Source organism: Sturnira hondurensis, unplaced genomic scaffold (assembly GCF_014824575.4).
Source record: "Sturnira hondurensis isolate 20B ecotype Veracruz unplaced genomic scaffold, ASM1482457v3 Scaffold0006413, whole genome shotgun sequence".
In the NCBI taxonomy this organism is placed as follows: domain Eukaryota; kingdom Metazoa; phylum Chordata; class Mammalia; order Chiroptera; family Phyllostomidae; genus Sturnira; species Sturnira hondurensis.
This window is the reverse complement of record NW_028079044.1, coordinates 12354614-12368468: the sequence shown is the minus strand read 5'-3', so window position 1 is coordinate 12368468 and position 13855 is coordinate 12354614. Positions and strand designations below refer to the sequence as shown.

The 13855-nt window shown below is 38.4% G+C and overlaps 1 protein-coding gene across 1 annotated transcript in view; it reads left to right on the top strand.

Moving 5' to 3' along the window:
- Window positions 1-13855, top strand: part of WDPCP (WD repeat containing planar cell polarity effector) — a 407760-nt gene that overhangs the window by 379204 nt on the left and 14701 nt on the right. Inside the window, exon 17 of the mRNA XM_037048018.1 lies at window positions 11930-11961. Coding sequence (XP_036903913.1) covers window positions 11930-11961 — 32 coding nt within the window. The remainder of the gene's footprint in view (window positions 1-11929; window positions 11962-13855) is intronic.

Sequence of the window (13855 nt, the reverse complement as noted above, 5' to 3'; positions counted from 1 at the left end):
CATGATTCCAAATTTCTATAAGCTCTCAAGTGATTTATATGCTCCTGTCTTGGAGATTATTATACTTTAAGAAATCAGGCTCCAAAGGTCACTAAGGAAAATAGAATAATTTTTGCCTAATCCAGAAAGAAAGAAGTATACTTAGTAAGTACTCAGAAATGTAGCCATGAAATATACTCCTTAAAACTGGTACAAACTGTGACAAAGTGACAAAGTGACAAAGCAATCACCTCCAGTCAAAATCTTTGGCTGAGCTGGTGGCCTTCAAAGTACAATTTCAACATGTGAAAAAAATTGCATAGGAAGTTATGGAAATAAAAAGCACAAATAACACACAGATGACTTGCTGTGAGGGACAAGAGTGGCTAATATTTGAAAGTTCTCACTTGCCGCTTTCCATTGTCCCCTAATGATGACTTGAAGGTTGGCCGACTCATTTTTTCACTTTTACTTTTCCCTCTGATAATGCACCAATCCTGCTGAACTAAATCTTTGAAACTTAGGAATGCAAAATTTGGAAGAAAGGAAGATACAGAGAAAGCCAAGAGAAGCATGTGGCATGAATAGACTTTATATGAACTTTTCCTTCTGGGTAGCATAGGGAAGGAACTATTGAGAATTCATGAGAGCAACTTTAGCATCTGATGAAAGCAGTTAGGATAGGAAAGAGTTTCTAAAGAAGTATTGTAGACTACCAGGCATGTGGTGGCGATCACTAACATTTTTTTTCACAAGCAGGTCTACTATGTCACAAAGCTATATAATACACAGTCCTAACTCTGACTCAAAATACTGTCACTCCAACTTGTCAGTTGTTCTGTGTCAAAAGAATGATTCTCATAAAGAATGGGCACAGGAATAAACAATTTAAAGTGATTATTTTGGCATTAATGGTTTAAAGATATGGGATTCTCAGTAGGAAAAATGTGGTATTTTCCTTCTAAGTTTGTTTTCCCTTGAATTTGAAGGAAAATGTAGAGTTAATAGTATTCAACAAGGCCAGCAGTAAAGTTGAAGTTAAGTGTTGATGGTTAGTAGCAACATAACTGAATATAAGATTCACCAGCCCGGGCGAGTGCCGAGAGTGGGACGCGATGGCTTCAGCGCTAGGTTGGCTCTTCTTTAAGAAGAGTAGAAGACAAATGTCTTCCTTGTATGAGTGGAGGATATAGTATCTCCCCTGTGCTGAAAAAGCAGTCCCTAACTGCAGAAGTCTACCTCGGTGGGAAAGCAAGTGCTAAGAAAGCAAAAGGGAAAGCTCCCCAAAAGCCTGGTGTTTGAATAAACTGTTAAAGCAAATCCGGGATCGCTCAGACTGGGAAAGCAGGTTTGCTCTGGTGTGCACTTCAAAAACAAGGGCTTTCAAATCAAATAAACAGAATGAGATACCTACTTTTAAATATTAATATGGCTGATCCCTGGTTGGTGTAGGTCGATGGACTGAGGGGACGTGGGAACCAAAGGATAGCGGTTTGATTGCCTGGGTTGCAGTCAGGGCACATGCCTGGGTTGCAGGCCAAGCCTCCAGTTGGGGGCATGTGAGAGGCAATCACACATTGAAGTTTCTCTCCCACTCTATCTTTTCCTTTCCCTCTCTCTAAAAATAAATAAACTCTTTAAAAATATATTAAAAAAAAGATTCACCAGCCGACATTCTCCAACGGAAACACTGATCTGACAACCATCCAAGAACAAAAGTGCCACTATGAGAGCTTCAAAATCCAGGGAGGAAGCTGCAACACCCTGGTGGAGTCCAAGACTGAGGCAAAACACTCTGACAAGGCATGCCCCCACCCTGGTAGCAGGCCTGATGAATACAGACCTGTCTGCAGACCCAGGAATGGCCCCATCCCCTGGTGGACATGGATGTAGTCCCACTCATTCATGGCCATACTACCACCCCTAAGGACCTAGAGGGAACCACACCAATAATAGGCCAATGGGTCAGTGTATGACCCCAACAATAGGCCCACTGTCTGAAGACCCAACTGTGAACCTGAAATAACCCTATGACCTGCTCCAGCTGCTCAACGGTAATCTCAGAGGCAGTCTTATCTACCCAAGGACCTGGGAAAAGACACTAATATGCACCCCTAGTAAGATATCTGTCAACTATGGACCTAGAAGTAGCCCCTAGAAGTGGAAGTCACCTGGGGAGCTGGCAAAAGCTATGCCTGCTAGTGTCCCCAGTAACAGGCCAGCAAACCAAGGATCTGCCTTGGTACCTTGGAATCAGCCTCATGACCTAGCCCTGCCCCTGCTCAACTGTAGTCCTGGAGGCAAGTGTATCTCTCTGGTATCTGGAAGGTACCACTTTACATGTCTAAAATAATCCATAGAATGGAAGAGGTTCTTGCTCCCTCAAATGCATAAATGCCATGTAAAGTTATAAGGATCACAAAAAATCAGGTAAAGAAATATAACACTACCAAAGGAAACTGATCAAATTCTACTAACCAACCCTAAGGAAACAGATCCATGAACTGCTCAACAAAAGATTCCAAAAAAATGATTTAAAGGTGCTCAATCAACTTTCAGCCAAGATGGAGCCATAGGTAGACACACTGTGCCTCCTTGCACAACCAAAATAAGGAAAACAAAAATTTAGAAACAAAGTAACAACCAGAACTGACAGAATTGAACTGTATGGAAGTCGGAGAGCTGAGGAGCTGAAATAGACACATTCATCCAGACCAGTAGACGGGGCAAAGTCGGGCGGCTGAGCAGAGAGGGGTTGCGGCACAAGAAGTGGTGACACCAGGCACACAGGTCACCCTGGGCATGCAAGATGGCAGTGGGTGGACCCTGGGCGCACAAGCAGTGGCTGGAAGACCCCAGGCTCAGGGTGGCAATGGGCAGACCCAGTGAGGGGGCAATTGTGAAGCAAGGCACTGCACACAAGGCAGCTGGCTGACTGGGTAGTGGTCCCACATTTGTGCGAAGATCACTGGGGAGCAAGACAAACCACACATGCAGCCCAGGGTTTTAGGCCCAGGAAATAAAGCCTCAGAACACCAACTGAAAACACCTGTGGGGGTTGACGTGCAGGGAGAAACTCCCAGCCTCACAGGATAGTTCATTGGAGAGACCCACAGGGTCCTGGAGGGTACACAAGCCCACACACCTGGGAACCAGCACCAGGGGGGCCTGGTTTGCTTCCGGGAAGCAGCAGAGGGGACCGAAACCTGAGAGAGAGCAGAACAAATACCACTTCCTCTCTCTGACCTCGCCCCCACATACAGCTTCGCAACCCAGCAACTGGGTTGCCCCACCCTGTTGAACACCTAAGGCTCCGCCCCTCACATGTAACAGGCATGAACAGACTAAACAAAAAACAAAACAGGCCAAACAGGCCAAAACAAAAAAAAACAGATCAAAGTTCCAGAAATAATACAACTAAGCGACCAAGAAATAGCCAACCTATCAGATGCACAGTTCAAAGCACTGGTGATTGGGATGCTCACAGAATTGGTTGATTTTGGTCGCAAATTAGATGAAAAAATGAAGGCTACAATAAGTGAAATGAAGGAAAAGGCACAGGGAACCAATAGTGATTGAAAGAAAACTGGGACTCAAATCAATGGAGTGAACCAGAAGGAAGAAAGAATCAACCAAAGAGACAATAATGAAGAAACAAGAATTCAAAAAAATGAGGAGAGGCTTAGGAACCTCCAGGACATCTTTAAACATTCCAACATCTGAATTATAGGAGTACCAGAAGAGGAAGAGGAAGAGCAATAAGTGGAAAACTTACTTGAACAAATAATAAAGGAGAACTTCCCTAATCTGGCAAAGTAGAAATAGACTTCCAGGAAGTCCAGGAAGCTCTGAGAGTCCCAAAGAAGGTGGACCCAAAGAGGAATACACCAAGGCACATCATAATTACATTACCCAAGATTAAAATGAAGGAGAGAATTCTAGAAGCAGCAAGAGATAAGGGGACAGTCACCTACAAAGGAGTTCCCATCAGACTGTCAGCTCATTTCTCAAAAGAGACCTTGCAGGCAAGAAGGGGCTGGAAAGAAGTATTCCAAGTCATGAAGTACAAGGACCTACATCCAAGATTGCTCTATCCAGCAAAGCTTTCAATTTAGAATGGAAGGACAGATAAAGTGCTTCTCAGATAAGGTCAAATTCAAGGAGTTCATCATCACCAAGCCCTTATTATATGAAATGTTAAAGGGCCTTATATAAGAAAAAAAAGATAAAAAACGTGTATAGTAAAATGACAGCAAACTGACAATTACTAACAACCACACTTAAAAACAAACTAAGCAAACAACTAGAACAGGAACAGAACCATAGAAATGGAGATCACATGGAGGGATACAACAGGGGAGTGGGAGGAGGAGAGAGGTGGGGAAAGGTACAGAGAATAAGTAGCATAGATGGTAGGTAGAAAATAGGGTGAGGGCAAGAATAAGACACATGGACATGAACAAAAGTGGGGGAAATGTGGGTGGGAGAGGGTGTGCAGGGTGGAGGGGAATGAAGGGGGGAATGGGACAACTGTAATAGCATAATCAGTAAAATATATTTAAAAAAATAAAGATGCTCAGTCAGTTAAAAGAGAAAATAGGTAGATAACTTAAACAATCAAAGAAACACAACAGGAAAACAGTATGTGAACAAAGGAAACAGAAACCATAAAAAAACAACTCTGGAACTGAAGAATACAATGACTGCGCTGAACAACAAAAGAGAGAATGAAAAAGAATGCAGAAACTCTATGGGACATATGAGATTGATATAAGAAACCAATATATGCATCATGGGAGTTCCAGAAGGGGAAGAGAGAAAGAATGGGGCCAAAAACTTTAAAAAATATATTACTTGAAACATCTCAAATCTAGGGAGGAAACCAGACATCCAGTGTGGTAATTGCTGAGGAGAGGAGCAGTAGGGGAGGAGGAGAAGGAGGGCATAATGGAGATAAATGGTGATAGATGGAGACCTGACTGGGGGTGTTGAACATACAATACAGTGAAGAGATGATGTGTTGTAGAATTGTGCATCTGAAACCTGTTTAATTTTATTAACCAGTATCACCTCAAAAAATCAATAAAAGAGAAAAGAAACAGACATCCAGATTCACAAAGCCCAAAAGTTCACAAATAGGTTGAACACAAAGGAATTTTCATGAGACACGTTATAATTAAATTGTCAAAAGTCCAAGACAAAGAGAATTTTCACAGCAGTGAGAGAAAAGTGACTTATCACGTAGAAGGGAATGTGCGGGAATAGCAGAACAGTATTTCATGGCACATAAAATTATATGAAACTCAATTTCAATGTCTATAAGTAAAGTTATATTTGAACACAGCCATGCTTATTCTTTTACATATTGTTTATGGCTGTTTCATGCGACAATGGCAAAACTGAATAGCACTTTGTGCAACTGCTTGGCACCTGGAAATTATAGTAGCACAGTTATAAACCCACAGCATTTCAAGTGCCATGCATATTGCCATACTACAATTTTTTAATTTTATTACTAGTACATGCTCATCATAGCAAAACAAGAAAAGAAAACTTGACTTCAGATATCATGCTTTTATGGCACAATGGAGTGTGGATTGTTTTGTTATCAAATCAAATGGTTAAGCACTGTGTTTATTATGCAGTGACATTATAGCTATGCTCAAAACAATCTGATAAATATCAATATTACCAGACAAAGAATTCATCATTATATCTGCTGCCCATGAGCAAACAATGGTCAGAAATATGGGAAAATAGAAAATGTAAACTGGAGAATTTAATCATAGAAGAATTTCTCCACAAAATAAAAACTAAACATGAGGCTATGACTAAACTAAGTTTCTGAGTGGCTCATTTGTTAGTGAGACAAGGAAAGCTATTTACTAATGAGTTAATTAAATCATGTTTAATTATAGCAGCTGAAGAAATGTGTCCAGAGAAAATAAACTAGTATCAGCCATTCAGCAAGTATAGTTGCTCAAAAATTGAGAACATTGTAAGAAACATTAATACTTGATTTAAAAACAAGGCAAAAAAAAACCCCGAGAATGCTTTCAAGTGGTTTTCTTTGGTCAACAGATGTTATGAATATTGCTGTTTTGGGGGGTTTGGTTTTTTTTTGTTTTTTTTTTTTTTGAGGAGCTGATGCCAAGTTTGGAGTAACTGAAGAATTAGTCTTTATTAACAGCCTATGTGAAATGACTTAGGGAAGAATATCATCAAAGAGGTTAAGAAAACCCTAATTCAGTATAACCTAAACTGGAATCTGCTGGGATGTGTTACAACTGATGATATTAATAGATGTGGAGGAGAAAAAGACAAAGTTACAAAGCTGGCAACAATTTGAGGTATTTACTTTGTATGGTTATTTACTGCATTATTTACTCAGCTGGTACCTTGCAAAAATATTTGAATCTATCATGCATTACTGAATCTATCATGTTTGAAGGCAAACTTCAATCCTGTGGGCTTACCCATTGTCAGTTTCATGAATTTTGTCCAAAATAGAAGTTGAATATACTGACTTGCCCTACAATGCAGAAGTTCAAAAACAGCAGTGGTAAGTTTTTATTGTGACTTTTTAAGTTCTGTGTTGGAACTGAAATTTTTCTGACTAAGGACCACCTTGACAACTATTATCTAACTAAAGGGCTTTGTAGTTTTGGCTGCAAACTTGATAATGCTTCCTAATGAATTAAACTTAGAATTGAAATGCAAGAGTTACTATATGTGAAATTTTACTGAAATTAAGTCATTTCAATGTTTGAACCGCAAGTAATGTCAAGTTGTGTTGTCAAAAGATAAATCAAGAAACAAGATATATATCACCATACGATTTTGAAGTCGATACATTTTCCTGATCTCAAACTAAGCTCCAGCTAGGGTAAAAAAAAAAATGTCCCAGTTTTAGCTTGTTATGTCCCAAATCCTAGGAAACCACTAGTTTCAAAAAACTGGAACAATTGCTCTTGATTCCAGCCACATTTTTCAGACCTGGATGCACAAGCTAAGGAAATTTCTGTTTTTCAAAATTCATCAACTTCAATTGAAGACCTTCTACCCAACCTGCAACTATAAGTGATTAACCTGCAAAGTAATGACATGCTACAACTCAAACATCAAAAGAAAAATCTAATGTAATAAAAGTCACTTCATTACACCAATCTCTCTAGACGTCCATCGAGAACCTAGATTGTAGATTTTAATGCATCTGCTATGGAAGTTACAATTTTCCTATATGATAAAATTGGTATGAATTCAATGAAGATTAACAAAAACTAACTTGGTGAAACTTGATGTCTATTAAAAAAATTAAAAAGTAAAGTTGTTAGCTCAAAAATAGCAAAATTACAGGAATAACAATTAGTATTTAAAATTATACAAAGTACCCCTGGCTGTCTTTATGGCCTATGAAAGACTCTTAAAAACATACATAAATTAAAGCAAAGTAGTTTGTTTTGTCTTAGTTTGTTTAGTCATAAGAATAATTTGTTGATAATTGGGAAGACAAAGTGTTGAATCAGTTTCTGAGATTGTTAATTTTATAGCCCTAGAAATCTTCCAGAAGAGAATAATCATCTAACAGTAAGATTTTAACTTTTATCTACTTAGCGCAAAGCCATTCAATTATTTTTTTTAAAATTCAGATGTCCTAGGAACATATTATAATCCAGATTTCACAGCAGGGATCCATACTGTATTTAAAATGTTATGAAGTATTTTAAACTATATAGCTAAACAAAACACCTCAGTGTATACCAAAAAATCGCCAAAATATAACTTTAGGGCTACAGACAGAGCAGTAACATGTATTTTTAGAAAAATATAATCACCATCAAGAAATCACACATTTCGCCCTGGCTGGTGTAGCTCAGTGGATTGAGCACGTGCCTGCGAACCAGACCATCCGGGTTTGATTCCCAGTCAGGGCACATGCCTGGGTTGCAGGCCGGTTCCTTGCAGGCTAACTACCAGCAGGGGACACACAAAAGGCAACCATACAGTGATATTTCTCTCCCTCTCTCCTTCCCCTCGAAAGATAAATAAACAAATAAAATCTAAAAAAAAGAAAAGAAAAAAAAGAAATCACACATTTCTTGGTGCTAAGACTATAAGGAAGAATAAAATGCTACTGATACATTTTAGAAAACAGATTCTGGCCAGGATGGAGGCATAGGTGGGAACTCCTCACTTCCTCACACAACCAAAAGGAGGATAAACAACCAATCTAAAACTGATAAGCAACTAGAAGTGCCATAAAATCAAATTGCATGGAACTCTGACAACCAAGGACTTAAAGAAACAGTCAACCAGACCAACCAGACTGGTAAGATGGGCGGCGGACAAGGTGAGCAGACCATGTACGCAGGGCTGGCTGAACTGGAAAAAGATTCAAGAGCTGACTGTGGACTATAGCAAAGATGGTTGCCCTGCCCTGATGAATACCTAAGAATACCTGATGAATACCCACCCCCTTACAACTTAACAGGTGTGCCGAGACAAAGAAATATGGCCCAAATGAAACAACAGAGCATAACTCCAGAAAGACAGCTAAGGAACGAGGAGATAGACAACCTATCTGATGGAGAGTTCAAAGCCCTGGTAATCAAAATGTTCACAGAACTGATTGAATTTTGTTGCAAAATGAAAGAACAAATGAAGGATACCCAAAGTTGTGGAAGAGCTCTGCCCACAGGGCCCCATGTCTGTCACAGATGAGAGTAAGTCTACCAAAGACATGGTCTGCTTGGGGGAGCAAAGGTGACCGATCTCTCCAAGGAGAAGGCCAGGAGCCAATTCCTCAATGGGTTTTTATTGAGTTCAGTTTGCACAGGAATACAGGTAAAGGTCATCAATCATTGTCAGGCATCCATGTAAGGATCAAACAGTAGATAACATACAAAGAACTATGAGAGCTTATTTTGAGTCAGGGTCAGTTAGCTAAAGGGCTATAAAACTTTGAGAAACAAACTCATTTCATGCTTGGACCCTTATCAGAAAATTGAGGACATTCTTAGCAAAGCAGGTTTCACAGGATTTTATGTATTCTTTCTTAGGCCTGATCAACCTGCAGAACCGGCTCATTCCTGCCGAGGGCTGCACCCACCTCCAGCATTATTTTAGGCTTAAGTCAGGCAGGGGAAGTAAGGCAGCCAAGAGATTAGGAGACTTCTTGCAGACAGAATGAGGACTCATACTATGTCAAAGCTGAGGGGTGAGGGTCCGTCACCCCCTTTTTCTATAGCTCCCCCCAGTCCTTCCCTGGGGCCCCTTTGTGACCCTGCTTGTCTTAGGTCATCCCTCCTTTGAGGAATCTTACCCATCACTGGCTAACCAGTCATCTGCCCGGGGCCAAGCAGGGTGAAATAAAAGGGGGCAGAGGCAGCACCCCTGTCAGGGAGATAAGCTGTGTCTCCTTAGTGGCTTATGGTCCCAAGGTCTCTCACTCAGCCTTAGTCATGGGGGGTTACAGTTTTTACAATACGGCAGGGCAGTTCCCAAAACAAAGTGAAATAAAGCAAAATATTCAGGGAATCAGTAGTGACAGGAATCAACAGAAACCAGGACTCAAATCAACGATTTGGAACAAAAGGAAGAAGTAAATATCCAACTGGATCAGAATAAAGAAACAAAAATTCAAAAAAATGAAGAGAGGCTTAGGAACCTCTGGGACAACTTAAAACATTCCAACATCTGAATCATAGAGGTACCAGAAGGACAAGAGGAAGGGCAAGAAATTAAAAATTATGTGAACAAATAATGAAGGAGAACTTCCCTAATCTGGCAAGGAAAATAGACTTCCAGGAAGTCCAGGAACCTCAGAGAGCCCCAGAGAAGTTGGACCCAAGGATGAACACACCAAGGCACATCATAATTACGTTAGCCAAGATTAAAGATAAGAAGAGACTCTTAAAAGCAGCAGAGAAAAGGAGACAGTTACCTACAGAGGAGTTCTCATAAGACTATCAGCTGATTTCTCAAAAGAAACCTTACAAGCAAGAAGGTGCTGGAAAGAAGTATTTGAAGTCATGAAAGGCAAGGACCCACATCAAAGAGTACTCCATCATTTGCTAGCAGCAAAGCTATCATTTAGAATGGAAGGATAGATAAAGGGCTTCCCAGATAAGGTCAAGTTAAAGGAGTTCATCACCAAGCCCTTATTATATGAAATGTTAAAGGGACTTATCTAAGAAATTGAAGAAGGAGAAAACTATGAACAATAAAATGATAACAAACTCACATCTATCAACAAGTGAACCTAAAAAAAGAAAAACAATGAAAACAAAAACTAAGCAAACTAGAACAGGAAAAAATTAGAGGAATAGATATCATATGGAGGGTTTTCAGTGGGAAGGGGAATGAGGAGGGATGGAATGGGGGAAAAGGTATAGGAAGTAAGAAACAATTGGTAGGCATAAAATAGATAGGGAGAAGTAAAAAATGATACAAGAAACAGAATCGAAAGAACTTATATATGCAACCCATGGACATGAACTAATAGCGGGGAATGCTGGAGGGTTGGGGAATGACGGAGAGGAGAAAAAGGGGGGAAAATTGGGAAAGCTGTGCGGCGGACTCTGGCCAGCAGAGTCTGCCTGTTGTGGCTGACAATGAGAATAAATGCACAGGTGACAACAATCCTGTGGAGAAAAAGGGAACGGCATAGCTACTCTTTCAAGGAGAGAGTGCCTATGAATACCTCCGCTTCAACCCTTGCCTAGACAGGCTTTCATTGTTTTCCTCAGGTCTTACATCAGAGAATAATTTATTATCTATTACACAGAATATTACTGTCTGCATTTTAGGTACAATCAAGGAAACGAAAATAACATGCAGAGGGGAATGGCAGCGAGCTAATTAGCTCTGTCCTTGGGCAAATTCATACAGGCTTTGGATATTGCCTTGAAGATAGACAATACACATTTGTTGTTTTAGACCAATGTGATGGAGTTTTAGTAAGAGCAAGCCATAACAGTCTGTATGCATTCCTAGGTCTGATTCTCCAGGGAAAACTCAGTTTGAAGGTCTGGCTCCTGCCCACCACTTCACTTCTGTAGGTTTTCCATACAGAGCTGAGTCACATTTGCCAGACTAAAACAAACTGGTCCCCCACAAACTGTAATAGCGTAATCAATAAAATGTACTTTAAAAAATTTTTAGAAAACATATACTCCACTTAGGAAGGTAGACTTAATAAATAAAGGAAATAAATAATATAGGTTAACATAAGCACAGTGCCAAATGAGTGGTATATGCATTTAGGTACCAAGTACTATATTGGGAATTATAAATATCAGAAGTTACCTGTTTCAAGGATGAGAATATGTATATTAATGTCTACCTAATATCCATCAATAATGAGAAATTAGATTGTGGCAGCAATGACATTTCTTTTCTCTTAGCCTAATTTAAGTAAGGATGCCCCTTTTAAAAGCATCATTTTGATGTACTAAACCAGGGTCAGCAGGTATATCACTGCTTTAAGAGCAAATATCCATTTATCAAATACAGTATTCTTTATCATTAACTATAGTAATAATAATAATAATAATAGTAATAATTAAGAGTCCTCATAAAACTTCTCATCACAGTGCCACAGTTCCCTGGACAACCACCACTCATCAACCAGAACTGGCACTTAGATGAAAGAGTTGCCATGCAAGTTTTAAGGCATCATTTGAAGAACAGAAAGCACAGTATAGGTATAGTCTACTCATTCGATTTCAGTGCATATATCAGCCAAAACATGTATGTATGAGAATAACGGGTACTAACTTCCTATTTTTAAATTTGTTTTTTGCTTTTTCTATACTTTAGTTATCTTGATTTAAGTTATGATTGTTTTAAGTATTTTTCTTTTTAGGGAGGATGTTAAAAGATTCTGTTAATTTTGTTAAAGTCCTTTATTAAATTTTAAGCTAATTAAAGGTGTGATCTTTTATTTTAGAAGGAGAAATAAGAGAAGACTACACAGAACAGGTAAAACACTTTCTATTACTATTTTTTCTTAGACCTTTAATTCCTACAGAAAAGCATACTGTATTATTTTGAACTCAGGAAAAGCTGCTAAATGGAAACATCTAGATAGAAAACTGTTCAGCTTTTCGGTATTTTAAAGTTGTAATTATGAAAATATTTACTTCTGCAAAATAAAATTGTGTATGTGGAATGTGTACAATTGAAATTATATGTCTGAAATTTGCCTCAAAATAAGACAGTGGGGAGAAAGAAGGGATATAGATGAATTTAGGTCACCATGAATTGATAATTGAAGAAAGTGGGTGATGAGTAATATAGCAGTTTAAATATACCATTCTCTATACTTTGGTATATTTGAAATTATCCCAAATTATAAGTTTAATAACAAAAGGTTTCTATTAATGACAAAGTTATCCAATTAGTATTTATTACATTCATGTGTAATATTAACAAGTAATGCATGTGAGTTGCCTCTCTATATTCTGCTGCTGACATTACATCAGAGATAATTTTGAGAGGGGATATCAATGCCCTGCTATACCAGTTTCACAAAGCTTAGGTATAAGTCAGAGAAATCGTCATCAACATTAAAAGCCCATAGTGCATTATACTAACTGATTCATTAGGACACTTGAGTTTGAATGTTAGTTCCACAATTACTAGCATTATAACTTGGGAAAAAGTCATTTCATCTTTGTAAACCTCAACTTTCTCATCTGCAAAATAGAGATACTGCCCCATTCCCCACAGGATTTTTATGAAACACTGCTGTGATCATGTATGTGATAGGACTTTGTTAATTATATGGACATATATTAATAATAATTATCAACATCATTTCTTCAGCCTTCTTCATGGAGATATCTATGTTGAAGTGAAAAGTTTTTAAAATTCTTGATCTGTTTGGAGGAAAATGCTCCATATTACTGTTGACTGTATATGCATAATAATTTACGTGTAATTTGCTAAAGCTTAAATAAAAACCATAAATTTTATATATATTTTAAATAGCTTATTTTTAGAAGACTTGTTAAAGAAAAATCAATATCCTGTCAAAATTTTACAGATACACAGTGTACATGGTACCCAATCAAGAAATTGACTTCCCAGGGATCTTTCTGGAAAAGTAATATAGAATAAGAAAAAGATCAGTTATATAAAATGGTTATCATAACCTAACTGGCTATAAGTGTTTGAGTTCAGATATTAATATTGCTTAAGTTTGGATTAGCACTCATACACACTTTATATTCAGTCTTATAATTTCTTGTTTAGACATTATTATTAAGTACATACAATTCAAGTACAGATTTTAACAACCTATCATTGTTGCTTGCAAAGAATTTTCTCATTCAAAATTTTCATGCACTACATTAAAAAAAATTGTTATTGTTGTTCAGTTACAGTTGTCCCTATTTTCCCCCATTGCTTTCCCCTGCCCTGCCTACCCCCCAACATCATTCCTCTCCCCAACACTGTCCTTGTCCATAGGTCCTTAATACATGTTCCTTGACTTGACCCTTCTCCTTCCCCCCATTATCCCCCTCTGCCATCCCCTCTGGTCAATGTAGGATTTTCTGTGTCTTTAATTTTTGTTGATAACCTTTTCAATATATGTCTCTATCAACTATTCATCAATTTTAATTAAATGAATACATTCAATAAGAAATAATTTTAAAATGAAGTAATTAATGCTAATATTTATCAAGTGCTCATTATCTGACTGGCACTGGCCTTACTACTTTAAACATTTTAATTCAGTTAGTTCTCACAACAACCCTATGAGGTAGCTACTACTATTACCTTCCTTTTAGAGATGCAGACACAGAAAGTAAGTAACTCTCCCTTGGTCATACAGCTTGTGCAGTGTGCTGCTGGAATTCAAACCCAAACA